Below are 22,229 nucleotides of genomic sequence, written 5' to 3'. Positions count from 1 at the left end.
AGACCAAGTTTGCAATTCACTTTCAGTGTATTTATTTCCTATTTAGAGAAACAGCACAGTAACAGACCCTGCTGGTCCAACGAGTCCACGCTGCCCGATTACACCCATGAGATCGCCTGACCTACAAAGCCGGGTGGTCACGAAGACTGTACAAATTTCTGACAGACAGCAGGAGTTAAACCCGCTCACTGGCCCTGCAATAGTGTTATGCTAACAGCTGTGCTAACTTGCCGCCCTACACTCTCCCAGGTTTAGTTGTTTACTGAGATAGAGCGTGGAACAGACTGTCTCGGTCCTTCAAGCCACGTTGCCCAGCGAGCTCCGATTTAACCCCAGCCTAATCATGGGACAATTTGTAATGGCAAATTCATTTATGATCCTTTTTGCAACATTTAAACCCCATCATATACTATATACCATATTTGAGATACTTTCTTTTATTAAACAAACTTTTAAAATCTCTTGCGCATTATGCAGGGTTCTCACCGGGTGCAAGACTTTCATCTGTTTGGTAGGGTTAAGATGTCTTCATATATTCTATTGGGATTAAGGCTCTCTCCGACCCACATCAAGTTTACAATCCTTCGTCTATTCCAGCGTCTAATATCTGTCTATTCTATACAAGTCTTTATAAAATCTGTCAAATATTACATAGGATTAAGTTTCTGCATGAATAGTTAAAGGTTTCTCAAATCGTATGTCAAGTTTAAACTCCCTGATGAAGTCTGAACCAGGTTTAAGGTTTCTTTAATTCCCAGATCAGTTGTAAGAACCTCACATAACTGGATTTGGTTTACAACTTCCTTAAGCTGGTCAAGTCAGTAAGCTTTACATTAGCAATGAGAAAGTTGCTGGAAGAGATTCTGAGAAACAGAATTCACTTGCCCGCGGAAAGGTAACGACTGATTACGCTGAGTCAGAATGGCTTTGTATGTGGGAGATCATGTCTCACAAATGTGATAGATTTTTTTTGATGAGATGACCAAGAGGATTGATGAGGGCAGGATGGTAGATACTGTCTGTATAGACTTTGCTAAGTCCTGCTTGGTAGGCTGGTCCAACTACTTAGAATAGATTAGATCGTGGGCGAGCTAACGGACTGGATAGAAAAATGGCTTGGTGGGAGGCAAAGGGTGGCCGTTTGAAGTTTGTTTTTCAGATTAGAGACCTGTGACCAGTGGTGTGCCACAGAGATTGGAACTGGGAGCTCTGTTGTTTGTTATATAAAACAGTTTAGATAAGCATGTAGGTGGCATGATTAGAAAATGCAGCAGTGGCACCATAATTGGTGGTAATAAGTGAAGAACGTTGGCTGGGAAAGTGGACAAAGAAATGGCAGATTCAATTTAATTCAGACAAGTGTAACTTGATAACATTTTGGGAAGTTAAACCAGGGTGGGGCAGACAGAATGAACAGCAGTGACCTGGGCTGTGCTGCCGACCAGAGGGACTGTCACAAATCCAGCCTTGGCTGCCGGGTCTATGTGCCCCCACAGGCAGGCTGCACATCAGATTTGACAATTGCGCGTGAATATGCATATGTAAGCCAATTATTATTTCATTAACTCCCTGTTTCCGTTGTAGCGCTTGTCGAGACTTGAGCAAAGCACAGCAACATTTTGCTGCCTGATTACATTCAGCCTTGCCTAAGAAAGTGGACTATCGAGTTGACTGACGCTGGAGACTAGCGGTGTGCGTTTTATATTTAGATATTCCTTTCAGCTGCAGTGTCGACATAATTTGTTTAGTCTAGCATTTATTATTTTCTTTTCCCTTAAAATCCTGTTTGCATTAAAGTCTGTGAGCCATTGACCCATTTTAGTGTCTCTCTCTCTCCTCACTTGGGCCGTATCCGAACATAGCGACAGCAAGTCTCGGCCATACAAAGATGGACCCAGCTGGGACAGAGCAGCTGACCTTGGCCCTGAGATTTCATTGGTCAGGTAGGGCAGGGGTTACCAACCTTTTTTGCACTGCGGACCAGTTTAATATTGACAATATTCTTGCGAACTGGCCGACCGGTAGTGGGGGTGTAAATCACAACCGGAATATAGGTGATAACTATAAGTCACTTATAAGTGGCTAATACACTCAATTTTGTTTCTAAAAGGATTTATCTAACAAATTTAATATTAAACACACAGCGCATATTTTCCTCGCATGAATATAGTGATAAGTCAATTATAAGTCACTTAAGTCAATAGCATCATAACATTATAAGTAACGTTTGGATATTAAACACAGCGCATATTTTCCTGGTATGAACATATAAAATCATTGCAACACACCAATATCGGTGAATCAGTGGGAGCCCTGGGCTTGTTTCCCTGTAACAAAACTGTCCAATCAAGGGCTGATGGGAGACAGCCATACTCGAAGGGGGTTCCTTATGTCCAGTCTATTCCGCAATTTAGTTTTCGTTGCATTCATTGCAGAAAACCCCGCTTCACAGAGATATGATGTTGGAAACGGAAGCAACGTTTTCAGTTCTCTTGCGGCTATCTCAGAATATTCAGCTTTGACTTTGATCCAGAATGCTGGCAGAGATGTTGTCAAATTTCCCCATGGGGATGAATAAAGTATCTATCTATCTATCTATCTAAATATACTGTTCAGCCCACCGTCACTTGCAAGCCTGAGGAGTTGATCCTCGTCTCGCACTGACATGGATGATTCACCGGGGACATTCACAAATGGGTCACGGACCCATTCCTTTGCATGTCTTGAGTCATTTGCGGTTGGGAAGTAACGCTCGAATTCTGTCGACAGTGAAGATAGGTGATCGCGCGCCAGCTGTGAGGAGGACGGTGCAGCCTCAGCCTCTCCCAAAATCCCAGCTAATGTTGGGAACATGTCAAATATGCCCCTGTCCACTTGCTGTCCTCACAGTTTGGCTTTGAAAGCAGACACTTTATCTGCCAATTTGAAGACAGTTGTCATTCTCCCCTGAAGAGACAAATTGAGTTCATTGAGCAGGTTGAAGATGTCACACAGATAAGTGAGTTTTGCTATCCACTCCTTGTCACTGAAGTGTGCTGTCAGTGGTGACTTTTTTCCTGAAAGAAATCTCTGTAGCGGCTCTCTTAACTCAAAAGCCCTGGCCAGGGCTCTCCCCCTTGACAGCCACCTGACTTCAGTGTGTGAGAGAAGGTATTTGTGTACTGAATCCATTTCCTCTCAAAGCTGCTCAAACAGATGTGAGTTAAGGGCTTTTGCTTTGATGTGATTGATAACTTCAACAACGTCACTCAATACGCTGTTAAGATCAGGTGACATTTTTCGGCTAGCCAGCATTTCCTTGTGTATGACACAGAGTAGACTGGCATTCAGGAGCAACCTCTTTGACTCGGGTAGTGAAACCAGACAGCCGTTCAGTCATAGCTGCAGCCCCGTCTGTGCATATTCCAACACAGAATGACCAGTCCAGTTTGCCTGACATGTAGTCATTCAAAGACTTGAATAGTTCTGCTCCAGTTGTGTTAGTTGGCAGCGGCAGTGCACACAACATATCCTCGTGCACATCGTCTTGAAATATATATCGCACATAAACCAGCAGTATTGCCTTGTTGTCGACATCGGTAGACTTGTCGACCTGGATAGCATACCATGGTGACTCGTTAAGCCGTTCCAACAGCTGTGCTTCGATGTCCTCCGCGATGTCATCGATTCTCCTTGAAACTGTGGTAGCTGAAAGAGAAACTGGTGCCACCTTGTTAGCTGCAGCTTCTCCCAACAGTTCACGGTACATGTCCTTGGCAGCAGGCAGAATCAATTCTTCACCAACAGCAGTGAAAGGCTCCTTAGACTTAGCAACACGGCTAGCCACTGAGTACGACACTCTCAGAGCAGCAGCATTTGTGGAGTTGATGACTCTCAGCACTTGCTTCTGCCCGCTTGCTTACATTTTTTCCGCTCAAGAAACTCAGCAGGTTTGTCTTTAAGTGCAGGGTGCTTGGACTCAAGGTGCCGAAGCAGTTTTGAGGGCTTCATTGCCTCATTAGACAGCTTGTCTCCACATAACACACACAGGGGGCTTGGAGTGTGCGAGTCACTGGTCGCATTAAAGCCATATTTTATGTACAACTCGTCGTATTTTCTGTTGAAGGAAGCTTTCTTTTTGTTTTGCAGTCTCAGCCTCAGCTGTCTCTGCGTTATCATCATCGTTAGGCCTTTTATGTCCCCTAGCACCTCTTCCAAAGTAACTCCCAAGCGATGTTTGTTTTTTACTCATCAAATAGTTGTAGGTTAATGACCAACTGACGACCTCGCCTGTGTTCAAGTTCAACAGTGGGCGTGACAGGGAATGAGGAAAGGTGCAGCTGACTCATATCGTTTCATATCACCAAATCCTATCGCTCCCTCGTGGCCTGGTAGCACATACTTTGCGGCCCAGTGGTTGGGGACCAGTGAGGTAGGGGATAAGCTACAGACAATTGATTTTATTAAGAGATAATTTTGGTGACCCAGGATGTCCACAACTTCGTGTCTGACTGGCCCACCAAAGCAATACGTCACACCAGCGTCCTATGGGTCTGTTATGTCCACTGCCTGTGCCCCACCACCTCTGGTCCCACTTCTCAGTAGATTTCATCATTGGGCTGCCCCCATCTGATGGAAACACCACCATTTTGATCATCGTGGATCGATTCTCCAAGGCTGCCCACTTTATTGCCCTCCCCAAGCTCCCATCAGCTCGTGAGACTGCCACACTCATGGTTCAACACGTGTTCAGGCTCTACGGCTTTCCTCACGACATCGCGCCTGATCGTGGACCACAGTTCACTTCCCACTTTTGGAAGGCTTTCTGCTCTCTTGTAGGAGCCACAACCAGCCTCTCGTCTGGTTTCCATCCCCAATCCAATGGCCAGAGTGAACCAGGAGTTGGAGACAACTCTGAGCTGCCTTGACTCTTCCAACCCCACGTCCTGGAGCTCCCAACTGGTTTGGGCAGAGATCGCTCACAGTATCCTCCAATCATCTTCTATGGGTATGTCCCCCTTTGAATGCATCACAGAAGATCCACACAGCATTCCATGTTTCCCAGCTCAAGCCCGTTACTTCCTCTCCCCTGGTCCCAGTCACCTTACCTTCCCCTCCTCTCCACTTGCTAGATGGTTCCCTGCTCTATATGGTGTGGCACATCCTGGCATCTCACCAGGTACGTGTTAAGGTCCAGAACCTTGTGGACTGGAAAGGGTTTGGTCCTGAAGAACATTCTTGGATCTTGGCGAAGGACATCTCGGACAAGGAGCTCACCTGGGACTTCCAGCGGGCACAGTCCCTGTCATAATCACGGACTCGGCCGCAGGGTCCACATGCCCCTGGAGGTAGGCTGAGCAGCAGATCTGGCAATTGCACTAATGAATATGTATTTGCCAGCTAATTATTATTTCATTATGGCTGTATTTAACTCCCTTCTTTTCATTGCAGCACTTGTCAAGCCTTGAGCAAAGCACAGCAACATTATGCTGCCTGCTTGCATTCAGCCTTGCCTGAGAAAGTGGACTGTCAAGTCAACTGGCCCTGAAGACTAGCAGTAATCCTTTTATATTCAGATATTCTTTTCGGCCACGGTGTTGGCATGTAGTTGTCCATTTGGGAGTTTTAGTAACGGCCCTATTTTGCCTGGCATTTTTTGTTTTTTCTTCCTTAAAATCCTGTTCACATTAAAGTCTGTGAACCACCAACCCACTTTAGTGTTTCTCTCTCTCCACATTCAAGCCATATCCGAAAGTAGTGACAGGGGTGTTGAGGTACAAGTCCAATGCTCCCTGAAAGTAGCATCACAGGTGGACAGGGTGGTGAAGAAAGCAGTTAGTATGCTTGTCCTCATCAGCCAAGGCACTGATTACAGGAGATGGGACATCAGTTTACAAGTATAAAACATTAGTCAGGCCATGACTGGAATATTATGTGTCATTCTCAGTACTGCACTATAGGAATGAGGGATTAAGCCAGGGAGAGACCAGAAAATATTAATGAGAAAGTTACATGGATTAAAGGACTTGAGTTATAAAGTGAGATTGGATAGGCTGCTTTTCCCTGCTGAGAGATGACATGATAGAGGTATATGGAGACACTAATAGGGTAGACAGCCAGTCTGTTAGGGACATCTAAAACTAGACAGCACAGGTTTGTTAAAGGGAAGAGGTTTAAAGATCACCTGAGAGCTAAATTTTTTGCAGAGAGTATTTGGTATCTGGAATGAACGGCCAGAAATGGTGGTGGAAGCAGAAACAGTAACAATATTTAAGAAAAAGTAACTGGAGAGGTACATGAATAAATGATGTGGAATTAATGCAGGCAAGTGGGTTAAGTAGAGATAGGCATAATGGTTATCATATGCATGGTGGGCTGAAGGGTTTGCTGTACAATATGATTCAATCACATTTTACATATTGGAAAGACCATACACTGTTGATAATATTACCAAATGAGTAACCTGCATGATTATAAATACATTTTCCATGCATACTATGATTAATTTTTTTGTTTCTCTTCTCTTGGGCATCAATACTCTGTGCCAGGTTTAAAACCTGACGTGCCACACTAGATGGGCTTCACATGCGCTACCCTGGCTGACATAGAACATACAATGCTACTGGACAATAAAGGCCCTTTGGGCTCCTATGTTGTGCTGACTTTTTAACCTACTCTAGGATCAACCTGACCTTCCTCCTCTACACAGTCTTCCCTTTTTGCCATGGAAACGTAACGGTAAGAAGAACTCTGCTGCAACTCTGGGCATCAGAGATCAGAGTCCAATTTCAACATCAACATTATCTGTTGATACAGGAGTCTGTATGTCCTCCCTGTGGATTGCATGGGTTTTCCCCCCAAGCGCTGCAGTTTCCTCCCACAGTCCGAAGGCGGACCAGTTAGTAGGTTAACTGGTCCTGTGATTATACTGAGAGTTAAACCGGGGGTGTGCCTCGAAGGGTCTATTCCACAGTGTATCTCAATAACTAAATACATATTTCTATCATCCATGTGTCTAAGAGTGTCTTAAATACCTATAATTGATCTGCCTCTTCCACCACCCCGGCAAAATATTCTACACATCCACCACTCTATGTAAATCATTTACCTTTCACACTTCCGCTATACTTCCCTCCTACGATGCCCCCTCATATTAGACACTTCTGCCCTGGGAAAAAATCTCTGGCTTTCCACTTCATCAAAGCTTCTTATCATCTTGTACACCTCTATCAAGTCACCTTTGATCCTCCTTTGCTGCAAAGAGGAAACCCTGGCTTGTTCAATCTGTCATCATAAGCCATGCTCTCTAGTCCAGATAGCATCCTGGTAAATCTCCTCTGAGCCCTCTCCAAAGCCTCCACACAAGCGATCCCTCACTCACAAAAGCAGTAAGAGTAGTTAAAGATAGTTAACCTGAGGAAACATGGAGAAGATTTCCTTGTTGATAGCGAGCGAATAGAGGAACTCTCCATCAAACCAAAGGCTCTTTCCCATTGGAGAGTTCAACTTGGTTACTGCAAAAAGCCTCTGTGTATCACAGCATTGCTGCAGTAGTTGCCTAAGGGGGTAAAAAAAAAAACAAGGTGCATTTTAAATGGAAAATCTCAAAGTGACAAACAGACAACCGCTCTGACAATTTTGTGCTTCTGACATGGGCTGTATTGCAAGTTGTTAAATTAACAGGAAGCAACAAGGTCTTTCTACAAACGCACAAATATTGGAAGGAAAGTCAAAGGTGCAGTCAATGAGACACCAAAATTGAAGGAGGATATCAGGGCTGCACCTTTGAATTGTGGAAGTACTTTCCATTTATCTGTAACAGAGAAAGCAACAACGCTAAAGGGGACCACACCCCAAAACGCTGGAGGAACTTGGTAGGTCGGGCAGCATCTATGGAGAGCAATAAACAGCTGGCTTTTGGTGCCGAGCCCTTCATCGTGACTAAATACAGTGTTAAAGGGGAATGCAGTGCAGCTTAAGCAATAATAATCAGTCCTTAAAAATAGTACTTCCAGTACAACTAATCTGGCCTGAGTAGAGACACAAGGATTAAAGTTCTTGCAATTAGGAACCCAGAGACACTGAATTACACTTCCAGCAAACTTGGCTTCAGGTGCTGATGACATGGAGTTTGCAGCTTTAGGCCATTCAGCCCATTGGGTCAGCTTCGCCATTCCATCAGGGTTGACTTATTACCCCTCTCAGGCCCAATCCTCCTGCCTTCTCCCTGTAATCTTTGACGCCCTGACTAATCAGGAACATATCAACCTCTATTCTAAATATACCCAATGAATTGGCCTCTGTGGCAATGAATTACACAGATTCACCACTCTCTGGCTAAAGGAATTCTTCCCTCATCTGTTCTTTGTATTCCGCAACTCTGTCCTCTTGAAGAGTATGTTTCGCCTCTACATGATACTCTAATTATACGACCTTTTTAAACACCGTACCAGTGTGAGCCCTCATACATTATCTCAGGTTTAAGATCGCCTTTCAGGCTGAGATATGTTCAAGATATACAAGAAAGAGAAGCAGTTTTAAATCTTTCATGCATTGCATTAAGTCTAAGACCACATCACATACTGTAGTCAGTTTAGATCCCTTCATGTGTTATATTAGGTCCGTGAGGAATGTAACGACTGATTTAAGGCAGTTCTAGCTAGTTTTCCAACCTGCCTTTGAAAAGCAGCTGCACCAGTGACTGGAGGACTCGTTACGTGCTACATGCTTGTTTACAAAGTGGGATCACAGCAATCCCAAGTCTACATGGGCAGCACGGTAGTGTAGCAGTTAGTGTAATGCTATTACAGAGCCAGCGGCCCAGGTTCATTTCTGTAAGAAGTTTGTGCATTCCCCCTGTGATTGTGTGAGTTTCCTCTGGGTGCTCTGGTTTCATCCCACCTTCTAAAGACCTACAGGTTAGTCGGTGAACTGGTCACCAGTGTAACTAGGTTGAAAGGGCCGGTTATCTTTTTTTGGAACAATTTGATTCATACTGGGAAAAATGGTTTAACTACATAATACTTCATAGGCCTGATTTTATTCTCACAAATCAATGAATCTGTTGTAAAAAAAAAAGATCACTCCCTACTTGTACATAGTTCTTTCCTTTTGCTTGTTTTTTCTTTCCACTCTTTTCTATAAGTGTATACCTCAGATAAATACTTTGTGGAGATTTGTGATATATATGATACATATATACAATGTCTGAAATACATCTTATGGAAATGTTTACTTGATGATGAACTTCAATAAAAAAAATAAATTACAAAAAAAAAAGAAAGGGCCTGTTATCGTGCTGTATCTCTAAATAATAAACATTGATTTGGAAGAAATAGATGCCTACACTAATGCATGACAGTAACAAGTGAAGGTTGGTGCGGGCAGCGGAGCGGGAGTAAGGAGTGCTCGTGATCAACATACGACTGGAGATCGGAAGATCAGCCGTTGTAGGTAGGCCGAGACCCTCGGACCTACCTGGAGAGTACCCGAGGAGGAAGGTAAAGCTGCGCGAGCGCGGGCTTTAAAAAGCGGCCCACTTTCAGGAGCGGGCAGCGTCGGTGCAGGCTGCGGAGTGCGCAGGAGCAGAGTGCTGGGCTTTGGCTCAGCGGGCTTCAGCGCAAGAGGACTTCGACAAGAAGCCTGTTTTTCATTTATTCTGACTAATCTAGGATCAGGCAATGGGGGAGACAGTTAGAGCAGTGGTGTGCTCCGTATGCAGTATGTGGGAGGTCAGGGTCAACACAGTTGTTTCTGATGACCACACCTGCCATAGGTGCATCCAGCTGCAGCTCCTATCAGACCGAGTTAGGGAATTGGAGCAGGAGCTGGATGAACTACGGATCATTCGGGAGGCAGAGGCAGAGATAGATAAGAGTTATCGGGAGGTAGTCACACCGAAAAGACAGGAGGTAGGCAAATGGGTGACAGTCAAGAGAGGCAGGGGGAGCAGACAGAGAGAGAAGAGCACCCCTGTGGCCAGTCCCATCAAAAATAAGTATACCGTTTTGGATACTGTTGGTGGGGATGACCTACCAGGAACAAGCTGCAGTGGTCCTGTCTCTGGCACTGAGGTTGGACCCTTGACTAGGAAGGGGAGGAGGGAAGAGAAGAGACTGGTAGTGATAGGGGCTTCTATAGTCAGGGGGGCGGATAGGAGATTTTGTGGGGAAGATCGGGAGTCTCGGATGGTATGTTGCTTCCCTGGTGCCGGGGTCCGAGACATCTCAGATCGGGTGCAGGTTATTCTCGGGAGGGAGGGCAAGAATCCAGATGTTGTGGTCCATGTAGGGACCAATGACGTGGGTAGGATGAGTGAGGGGGTCCTGCGTAGGGAGTTCAGGGAGTTAGGTGCGAAGCTGAAGAGCAGGACCTCCAGGGTAACAATCTCAGGATTGCTACCTGTGCCACGTGCGAGTGAGGCAAGGAACAGGAGGATTATAAAGATTAATACGTGGCTGAGAGGATGGTGCAGGAGGGAGGGCTTCAGGCTTGTAGATAATTGGGCTTTGTTCCAGGGAAGGTGGGATCTGTTCCGAAGGGACGGTTTACACCTGAACTGGAGTGGTACTAACATTCTTGCAGGGAAGTTTGCTAGTGCTTCTTGGGGGGGGTTTAAACTAAATTTTCAGGGGGCGGAGATCCAGAATGAGAGAGAGGATAGCGAGATGAAGAATAAAGGACTGGTGGGGACTACACGGTTCCGGAATATTAAGTGTGTAGTAGAGGAAGGTGGGGCGGAACAAGTGATAAGGAGGACTCGTGTACAGAGGGATGGTCTGACGGAACATGGAGTTAAATGTGTTGAAAGAATAAGTAAATTTAGGAAGGACAACAAAATTCTAGGGGCGTATAGCCCGATGGGAGTTCGGGGAGCTAGGTTAAGCACAATAGGCAGCGATTCAAACAGAGAGAGGAGAAATGGGTTAAAAATTCTATATCTGAATGCACAAAGTGTCAGAAATAAGGCGGATGAGTTTGAAACTCAGGTGCAAATGGGTAACTATGATGTTGTTGGGATACGGAGACATGGCTGCAGGGAGATCAGACCTGGGAAATGAATGTACAAGGGTATACGTGCTATCGTAGGGACAGAAATGTGGGCAGAGGGGGTGGGGTGGCCCTGTTGGTGAGGAATGAGATTCAGTCCTTTGCAAGGGGGGACATAGGGTCAGGAGAAGTAGAGTCTGTGTGGATAGAACTGAGGAACAGTAAGGGCAAAAGGACCCAAATGGGTGTTGTCTACAGGCCACCAAACAGTAGCATGGATATTGGGTGCAAGTTGAATAGGGAGTTAACATTGGCATGTGGCAAAGGTAATGTCGCAGTAGTTATGGGGGATTTTAACATGCAGGTGAACTGGGAGAATCAGGTTGGTGCTGGACCACAGGATAGAGAGTTTGTAGAGTGCCTACGGGATGCATTCTTGGAACAGCTTGTACGAGAGCCGACCAGGGACAAGGCTATTCTGGATTTAGTGTTATGTAATGAACAGGATTTGATAAGCAATCTTGCAGTAAAGGAGCCATTAGGAGGTAATGATCATAATATGATAAGTTTTTATCTGCAATTTGAGAAGGATAAGGGCAGCTCGGAGGTGTCAGTGTTGCAGTTGAACAGGGGAAACTATGGAGCCATGAGGGAGGAGCTGGCCAAAGTTGACTGGACGGATAGCCTAGCAGAAAAGACAGTGGAACAGCAATGGCAGGTATTCTTGGGAATAATGCACAAGGTGCAAAATCAGTTCATCCCCCAGAGAAGGAAGGATTCAAAGGGGGGAAAGGGGCCACAGTGGTTGACAAAGGAAGTCAAAGATTGCATAGCATTAAAAAAAAAGGAAGTATGACAGAGCTAAGGTGAGTGGGAGGACAGATGATTGGGAAGTTTTTAAGGAACAACAGAACTTAACTAAAAAGACAATACGGGGAGAAAAAGTGAGGTACGAACGCAAGCTAGCCAGGAATATAAAGGAAGATAGCAAAAGCTTTTTTAGGTATGTGAAGAGAAAGAAGATAGTTAAGAACAATGTTGGGCCCTTGAAGAATGAATTGGGTGAAATTGTTATGGGAAACAGAGAAATGACAGAAGAATTTAATGAATACTTTAGATCTGTTTTCACTAAGGAAGACACAAGCAATCTCCCAGATGTATGGATGGGCCAAGGACATAGGGTAACAGAGGAAATTAAACAGATTGACATTCGGAAGGAAACGGTGATGAGAAGACTGATGGGACTGAAGGCTGACAAATCCCCAGGTCCAGATGGTCTGCACCCTAGGGTACTAAAGGAGGTGGCCCTGGAAATTGCGGGTGCATTGGTAATCATTTTCCAATGTTCCTTAGATTCAGGATCAGTTCCTGAGGATTGGAGAATGGCTAATGTTATCCCACTTTTTAAGAAAGGAGGGAGGGAGAAAACAGAGAACTATCGACCTGTCAGCCTGACATCGGTGGTGGGGAAGATGCTAGAGTCCATTATTAAGGATGAAATAGTGGCATATCTAGATAGCAGTGATAGGATTGGGCCGAGCCAGCATGGATTTACCAAGGGTAAATCATGCTTAACTAATCTGTTGGAGGTTTTCGAGGATGTAACCAGGAAGTTAGACGGGGGAGATCCAGTGGATGTAGTGTACCTCGATTTCCAGAAGGCATTTGATAAGGTCCCACATAGAAGATTGGTGGGTAAAATCAATGCTCAGGGCATCGGGGGGAAGGCATTGACATGGATAGAAAACTGGTTGGCAGATAGAAAGCAAAGGGTAGCGGTGAATGGGTGTTTCTCGGAATGGCAGGTGGTGACTAGTGGGGTGCCACAGGGCTCGGTATTGGGACCACAGCTGTTTACCATTTACGTTAACGATTTGGATGAAGGCATAGAAAATAACATCAGCAAATTTGCTGATGATACTAAGCTGGGTGGCAGTGTGACATGTGATGAGGATGTTAGGAGAATTCAGGGTGACTTGGATAGGCTGGGTGAGTGGGCAGATACTTGGCAGATGACGTTTAATGTGAATAAGTGTGAGGTTATCCACTTTGGGAGTAAGAACAGGAAGGCAGATTATTAGAGTTGGGTAAGGGAGAAATACAAAGAGATCTCGGAGTCCTTGTTCATCAGTCACTGAAGGTGAATGAGCAAGTGCAGCAGGCAGTGAAGAAGGCTAATGGAATGTTGGCCTTTATTACAAAGGGAATTGAGGACAAGAGCAAGGAAATCCTCTTGCATTTGTACAGAGCCCTGGTGAGACCACACCTGGGGTATTGTGTACAGTTTTGGTCTCCAGGGTTAAGGAAGGACACCCTGGCTGTAGAGGAAGTGCAGCGTAGATTCGCGAGGTTAATTCCTGAGATGTCTGGACTGTCTTACGCAGAGAGGTTAGAGAGACTGGGCTTGTACACGCTGGAATTAAGGAGATTGAGAAGGGATCTGATTGAAACATATAAGATTATTAAGGGATTGGACAAGATAGAGGCAGGAAATATGTTCCAGATGCTGGGAGAGTCTAGTACCAGAGGGCATGGTTTGAGAATAAGGGGTAGGTCATTTAGGACAGAGTTAAGGAAAAACTTCTTCTCCCAGAGAGTTGTGGGGGTCTCGAATGCACTGCCTCGGAAGGTAGTGGAGGCCAATTCTCTGGATGCTTTCAAGAAGGAGCTAGATAGGTATCTTATGGATAGGGGAATCAAGGGATATGGGGACAAGGCAGGAACCGGGTATTGATAGTAATTGATCAGCCATGATCTCAAAATGGCAGTGCAGGCTCGAAGGGCCGAATGGTCTACTTCGCACCTATTGTCTCTTGATAGTATTGGATCCAGAGGAACCATCTCCTCTGCTAGTCTCCAGAGGGAAGTTATCCGAAAATGTAGTAGGTCGAAGGAGTACAAGCAGGCTTAAATCTGGCAAAAAAAAAGACTAAGTGCTCAAGAGAGGAAAAAGAAAGTTATGAGAGCAAACCTGCAAGAAAGATTTTTTTTTTTAAAATGGACTGCAAAATCTTCAATAAGTACTGTATATTCCGGGGTATAAGCCAACCCGGAGTATAAGCTGACCCCCCATTTTCAAGATTAAAAAAGTGACCTTTTCATGTTACCTTTGTATAAACCAACCCCTTTTGTAGAGGTTTTTGATTTAACCAGAAAAGATCACAAGATATCACATGCCGTTACTCAGCTTTGCTGGATCTGGACCCTGGAAATATTGTGAATTAGTACCTGCTAAGAAAACAGGCCTACACATTGTAGAGTGTTATAGGCGAATCCTTAATAAATAAATCAGGGAGAGAAATTTTGGATTAGGTTTCCAATGGATAAGAATCCTCTGAAATGTAACCCCCATGAAACCATTTAGCGCCCATCATAATCGCGTTAAAACATAACATGGGGTGGTGAGATCAGTACGTCTCAGTATTGAGTTTGCGACCATCATGTACAAAAGATTAAAACAATTGCGATATGATGTTGGCTTCAAGCTGAAGGTTGTTGAATTTGCTAAAGGAACAAATAATTCTGTAGCTGCAAAGAAGTTTAGTGTAAACGAGAGAGAGTGGAGAAAGGTAAAGAGCATGCTGAGGGAAATGCCAAAGATGAAATGTGCAAATCATGGGATAACATGCCAGTGGCCAGAACTGGAAGAAAACGTTTTAGAGTGGGTGAATCACCAGCGATCGTCTGGATACATGGTTACCAGAGAAATGATTCGAGTTCAAGTGTTGAAATGGAACGAAAAACACTGCGAGGTCAGCAAAAATTTCAAAGCTGCGTGAAATTGGTGCACCCGATTTATGAATAGATGTGATCTTGTGTTGAGACAAAAAACAAAGATTGCTCAGAAAATTCCCGCAGGGTGTTGTTTACGTTCAAGAACGCTGCTGGATGGATGAAGTGGGTTAACGAGGTGTGGCGTCAAAGGTCTCAGGAAGGAAAAGTCACTACTTGTCTGGGACATGTTCAAAGCGCACTTGTCAGGTGAGACAAAAGCAGCACTGAAAGCTGAAAATACAGACATTGCAGTCATCCCCGGTGGTTTGATGTCCGTGCTCCAGCCACTGGATGTCAGTTTAAACAAACCAAAGAATTCATTGGTCGACAGTGGACCCAATTTGACTCAAAAACAGCCAATAAATACGACCTGTCTTCCGTGTGTTTGTTTTTCCAAAGTTGGCACCCTCTGTATAAGCCGACCCCCTAATTTTAGGACCAAAATTTAGGGCCAAATTCTCAGCTTATACACCAGAATTTACGGTATGTAAAAAGACAGATTATACAAATTTCAGATTCCCTGTCTTTCTTCAGTTCAACCGTCCACCTACTCCGTTTCTGAATACAGGTGACCAATCCACAGTCTCCCAGTGCCTGTGGACATCTTCCTCGCTGCTTATTACGTGTCTAAATTACACATAAACGGTGCACTTCTGATGCCATTAACAAAATCACAGAATTCCTGAGCCAGACAGAAAGAACTCAAAAGTCCTGGCAGCATCTATGGAGGGAACAAAAAATGGATGCTTTGAGCTGAGATCTTTCATCAGATCCCAACACCAGGTCCTGATGAAGGGTTTCAGCCTTAAATATCGACTATAAATGCCGAGTTCCACCACCATTTTGTGTGTGATGCTCAGGGATATCCAGCAGCAGCAAAATCTCATTTCTCTAGTTTGAGAATCAACTATTCACCATGACTCTCAGTGTGCCGCCATTTAGTTAGTTTGCCATTCACTCATTTCCACCTTTTAATCCCACGTGGATGTTTGTCAATCAGCTTGGCAAGTCTACAACAGTGTCAATCACATTTCTCCATCAACACTCTACAGGAAGCCCTGGGTAACAAAAGGGTTGTTTTTATGGAAGTCCATCAGTCTATTTAAGCTGTAAGTCAGAAAACATACAAGAATCACCTCTTGCCACTATAACTCCACAGCATTGTAATGAAAGGTAACAAAAGTACATAAAATTGATTTAAAAAAATAACAATGACTAGAAGTGGAGGCAGGAAACTAGCTCAGCAGTTTGTAAGATCAAACGTAGTATGTATGTAGGATTTCTGAATTCACTATTACTGGAGCTCGTTTCCGTGTTGTGCTTTTCCATATTTGAGCATTTGTAACCTGGGGATGGTTGATAGATTATTTCACCAAAGAGCACAAAGTTAGTGAGGGGCAGGCAGACTGCAATTGCTGGATATCTGAAATGGAACAAGTAGAAAACGTTGGAGACGTTTGGCAGCATCTGTGAGAGAGGAAAAGAGCTGACATTTCTGTCCATAAACCTTTCATCAGATTTAGAAGGAAGCAGGAAATTTATTTCTCAATTGCAGGAAAGGGGGATGGACGGTGAGAAGAAAGACAGCGTGTGACTAAGGTTGGAGGCCAGCAGGGTCCAGGATGTCGGAGGTGGTGGTAGTGCTAGCTGAGAGAGGGTGGTGAAGGCTTTTTAAACTGCACCTAATCCACCCGAGGTAGGTATAACTTCATGGAGACAAATGAAGTTATACCTGCCTCAGAGGAGAGAGGAAAAAGCTGAGAGATACTTAACGCAGCAACTGTAAGTATTTTGCAGGTCAGGTAACATCAGCAGAGACAGAAAAATGTGAGTCAGGGTGACACACACAAAACACTAGAGGAACTCAGCAGGCCAGGTAGCATCTATGGAAATGAGCGTAGCTGACATTTTGGGATGAGACCCTTCATCAGAAATGGAGAGAAAAAGATGTGAAGTCAGAGTTGGGGTGGGGAGGGGAGGAAGAAACACAAGATGATAGTTGAAATGGGGGGGGGGGGGGGGGGGGAGAGCATCCCAATTCCTGTCCAGAACTGGATAGCTCTGACCCCAGAAGGACTGCAGTGGACAGACATGGACTGCAGGCCTCTCATCTTCTGCTACCCTTCACAGCACCACAAGGGATCACCATATTAGCCTAGCTACACATTCCATCTACCAGTGCAATTCAATGCACACAAAACCCCACTGATCGAAAGCTCAGCAACACTGCTGATGGTGAAGTGGCACTGGCTTATAGCTCCAGTGACCAAGGTTCAATCCTGACTTCCAGTGCTCTCTGTGTGCAGTTTACAAATTCTCCTTCAGACCAAGAGTTCCTCTGCGAGCTTCCCTCAGATATGGGAGCTGATTGGTTAACTGACTGCTGTACATTAGAACTAAGACATAGGAGAGGAATTAGGCCATTCAGCCCATCAAGTCTGCTCCACCATTCCAGCATACTTGATTCCGGATCCCACTCAACCCCATACATCTGCCTTCTTGCCCTATCCTGTAATGCCCTGACCGATCAGGAAACTATCAACTTCTGCCTTAAATATACCCACGGACTTGGCCTCCACCGCAGCCTGTGGCAGAGCATTCCACGTATTCACTACTTGCTGGCTAAAAAAAAACCCTCCTTACCTCTGTTCTAAAAGATCGCCCCTCAATTTTGGGGCTGTGCCCTCGAGTTCTGGAACCCCCACCATAGGAAACATCCTCTCCAAATCCACCCTATCTAGTCCTTTCAATATTTGGTAGGTTTCAATGAGATCCTCCCCCACCCCCTCCCTGGCATTCTTCTAAATTCCAGTGAGTACAGGCCCAAAGCTGCCGAACACTCATATGTTAACCCCTTCATTCCCAGAATCATCGTCCGGAACCTCCTCTGGACTCTTGCCAGTGACAACACATCCTTTCCGAGATATGGGACCCCAAAACTATTGACAATATTCCCAACTGCCAAGTGCGGCCTGACTAGACTCTTATAAAGGCTCAGCATTATCGCCTTGTTCCTTCACAGCACCACAAGGGATCACCATATTGACCTAGCTACACTCCCAATCTACCACTACATTGTCCCTAGCGTGAAGATGAGCGATAGAATATGATGGGGATAATGGAGGATTTCTGTAAATGGGTGGCTGAAGGTGGCATGGAGTCAGTGTAGAATCTGTTTCCATGCTATCTGATTGGTGAAGAACCCAAACTTGGTGGGCCAAAGGGCCTGTTTCTGTGTTATATGACATACACATGAAATGCTTCAACGTATCCACTTAAGGTTATGCTTCAGACTTCCCGTTATCCACCATTCTCTACAGACAGTAGCCTCTTTCACCTGGGAATACACCCCAAAACAAACCATTCTGTAACTTTTCCAAAGGCAGAAGCTGCTTGCCCTACATTTGAGTTTTCCTGGATACGATTTCTAGTCAAAAAATCATTCATTTTAAACAAAAAAAATTTGTCCCAAACATGAGGAACTTCATTGACAAAATTTCTCTGCAATGGAGAAATGGAATATCCTTGAGGTTTATGGCCCATTTTTGTTTTTTCTTTTTACTACGAAGTGGTTTTTGTTATTGGATACTTCTTTATCAACCTCCAAGTTTTATTTAAGAATCTCTCTTGGTAGGAAAATTGGTGGTGACTCAGCAAATACCCCAATATAGTCCCTCCAAAAAGATATTAATTAAGTAGCAACAAATTAGCGTAAAACCAAATGGAACATCTCCAAATTTCACCGGATGCTGGAAACCTCAAAGTATTTAAATACGGATTTGTGGAGTAATCATTAAAGGCTGCCTATAAATAAATGTCATTAATGTATAGTACTAGAGTCCCAAGGCACTTTGTAGGAACATTATTATACAGACTTGGATGATGAGGATATATTACCACAGATGTCTAGAACTTAGTCACAAAGGATGGTTAGAAAGAGCACTGTTCGACACTTAGCTTCAGACAGGAAAGCTTAGAACTTGAGGCTGCAGCAGTCATCAGGAAGCTCACAAAAAAAAAAGTGGAAATGCACAAGGTGCAAGAATTGGAGTGGTTGATACACATAAATCAGTCAAGCACAGGAAGACACTTCAGCCCACAATGTCTATGCTGATCATGACTAAACCCGTCTGCCTGCACATTGTCCATATTTCTTGCCTGTTCATTTACTTTTCTAAATGCCTAATGCCTCTTACATGTTTCTATCGTATCTGCTTCCAAAGCCTCTCTCGGCAGTGTGATCCGCACAATTACCAGCCGCTGTGTGAAAAACGTGCCTCGCAAATCAGCTTCCACCAATGGCAGCAATCGGTTTATGTCGTGAAATTTGTTGTTTTGTGGCGAAGTATAGTACAAGACAAAAAAAAGATATTATATGACCCATATCACTCTAGCCTCATCCAATCCATGTAATTGTCCAAATGCCTTTCAACTATTGTAATTATACTCACCTCTACCACTTCCTCTGGCAGCTTCCTCCTTTACTCACCACCATGTGTGAAAAAGATACCCCTTTTCTCCACTCTAAATTTAAACCTGTGCCATCTAGTTTTGGACCCGTACTCCAGCAAAAGGGTTGCAACCATGCACCTTATGTATGCCTCTCATGATTTTACAAACCTCTGAGGTCATCTCTCAGCCTCCGAAGCTCCAGGGAGCAAAGTACAAGACTATACGGACTCTTCTTAGAACCCAGGCTATCTAGCTCAGTAACATCCTGGAAAATTATTTTAAAACCTTAAAACCATAAGACATAGGAGCAGAAGTAGGACATTTGGCCCATCAAGTCTGCTCTGCCATTCAATCATGGGCTGATCCAATTCTTCCAGTCATCTTCACTCCCCTACCTCCTCCCCATACCCTTTGATGCCCTGACTAATCAAGAACCTATCTATCTCTGCCTTAAAAACACCCAATAACTTAGCCTCCACAGCTGCTCCTAGCAACAAATTCCACAGATTTACCACCCTCTGACTAAAGTAATTTCTCCGCATATCAGTTCTAAAAGGACATCATTCAATCCCGAAGTCATGCACTCTCGTCCTAGAAACTCCTACCATGGGAAATAACTTTGCCATATCTAATCTGTTCAGTCCTTTTAACATTTAGAATGTTTCTATGAGATCCCCCCCATCATTCTCCTGAACTCCAGGGAGTACAGCCCAAGAGCTGCCAGACATTCCTCATATGACAACCCATTCATTCCTGGAATCATTTTTGTGAATATTTTCTGAACCCTCTCCAATGTCAGGATATCCTTTCTAAAATACGGAACACAAAACTGCACACAATACTCCAAGTGTGGTCTCATGAGTGCCTTATAGAGCCTCAACATCACATCCCTGCTCTTATAATCTATACCTCTAGAAATGAATACCAACATTGCATTCGCCTTCCTCACAACTGACTCAGCCTGGAGGTTAACCTTTAAGGGTACCTTGCACAAGGACTCCCAAGTCCCTTTGCAACTCTGCATTTTGAATTTTCTCCTCATACAAGTAATAGACTGCCCATTTATTTCTTCTACCAAAGTGCATGACCATACACTTTCCAACACTGTATTTCATTTCCCACTTCTTTACATATTTCCCCTAAACTATTTAAGTCTCTCTGCAGGCTCTCTGTTTCCTCAGCACTACCCACTTCTCCACCTATCTTTGTATCATCTGCAAATTTAGCCAGAAATCCATTAATACCATAGTCCAAATCATTGACATACATCGTAAAAAGCAGCAGTCCAAATAACTCCACTGGTAACCGGCAGACAGCCAGAATAGGATCCCTTTACTCCCACTCTGTTTTCTGCCGACCAGCCAATGCTCCACCCATGCTAGTAGCTTCCCTGTAATACCATGGGCTCTTAACTTGCTAAGCAGCCTCATGTGTGGCACCTTGTCAAAGGCCTTTTGAAAATCCAAGTACACCACGTCTACTGCATCTCCTACCCTCCTTGTAATTTCCTCAAAGAATTTTTTTGGTTCCTCTCCAGTTAAATGACATAGGGCTCTCATCAGAGAGCCTGAAGACACAGATTCAACATTTTAGAAACAGCTTCCTCCTCTCCACCACCACACTGCTGAAAGATCCATGACGTCGTGAACACTACAGCTAGATTTCCCTTCCGCGATATCTATATTTTTGTAGTTTACAGGTTTTCATTTTGTCTTGCACTGTACTGCTGTCACAAAACTGCATATATCATGACAAATGGATGATAATCAACTTGATTCCAAGTCTGATTCAGGAGAGCGGGCTGAAGGCAGGAAGAGATCAGGGTGCAAGAAGAAGATGTGCAGCACACACAACTGTGTGTGGGTGGCAGAAGGAGATAGCACTGGTGAGGGTGGCAGATGTAAAGGGGCTGGTAAACCAAAACCTATTAAAGCTGCTCCACGGGAGGTGGTGAGATTTACCAGGACTTGAAGGCCTGAGAAGTTGGGCAGGCTGGGACTTCGTTCAAGATTAAAGATCAGCTTTACTTGTCACATGTACATCAAAACATTCAGTGAAATGTACCATTTGTGCCAACGACAAACACAGACCCAAGGACTGTGCTGGGGAGCAGCCTGCAAGTGTCACCACGCTTCTAGAGCCAACACTGCTTGCCTTCAACCAACTAACCGTAACCCTAACCATAAGCCTTTGCAACGTGGAGTGACCAGAGGAAACGCACATGGTCATGGGGAGGACATAAAGACAGTGGTGGGAATCAAACCCCGATCTGGGTTTGCTGGCAATGTAACCTAGACTACGCCACTGGGCTGCCCCACTCTCCTACATTCCTTGGAACGCTGGAGAATGAGGGGTCTGATGGGTGAGGACCACACCATCAGGTTCTTCTCTTACTGCGGAGGAAGCTCCTCATGTATTACTGTAGCAGTACCCTACCCCAGGGAGCCACACGAGTGGCAGCAGTGCTATTGATGTGAATGAATGCTATAGAACAGAACAGAAAGCATTGACTGTGAATGTACAGAATGAAAAGGCATTGCATGGTTTAGTCTTGTCATTTTTAAAAATTATGAATAAAGTTTTGCAATTGAAAAGAATGAGGGGTAACCTTATAGAGGGGTATAAAACCACAAGGGTCGTAGACAGGGGGAATGCACACAGTCTTTTACACAGGGAAGCATATGTTTAAAGTGAGAGGAGAAAGATTTCAAATTGACCAGATTCAGTGGACGGTGAACAAGCTGCCACAGGAAGTGGTTGAGGCATGGACAAGAATGTTTCACAATGATTTGGGCCCAATGTAAGCAAACGGGATTAGTTTAAATGGGCACCTTGATCAGCACGGACAAGTTGGGCTGAAGGACCTGTTTCTATGCTGTTCGATTTTGTGACTAATTTCTAACAATCAGACTTGCTACAGTACCAAGTTCAAAATAAATTTATTATCGAAGTACGTATATGTCACCCTATGAAACCCTGAGATGCATTTTGTTGTAGGCTAGGGCAGAGATCCTTCCCGTCACCAGAGAGGGGAA

The 22,229-nt window shown here is 44.4% G+C and overlaps 1 protein-coding gene across 1 annotated transcript in view; it reads right to left on the bottom strand.

Annotated features, from left to right (window-relative positions):
• The window catches only part of st8sia1 (ST8 alpha-N-acetyl-neuraminide alpha-2,8-sialyltransferase 1), a 57,472-nt gene that overhangs the window by 20,387 nt on the left and 14,856 nt on the right, over positions 1-22,229 (bottom strand). Inside the window, exon 2 of the mRNA XM_073066108.1 lies at positions 7,393-7,537. Coding sequence (XP_072922209.1) covers positions 7,393-7,537 — 145 coding nt within the window. The remainder of the gene's footprint in view (positions 1-7,392; positions 7,538-22,229) is intronic.

The sequence above is a fragment of the Hemitrygon akajei genome, chromosome 14 (assembly GCF_048418815.1).
Source record: "Hemitrygon akajei chromosome 14, sHemAka1.3, whole genome shotgun sequence".
In the NCBI taxonomy this organism is placed as follows: Eukaryota; Metazoa; Chordata; class Chondrichthyes; order Myliobatiformes; family Dasyatidae; genus Hemitrygon; species Hemitrygon akajei.
Note: the sequence above shows the minus strand (reverse complement) of the source record. Positions and strands in the feature narration are given on the sequence as shown.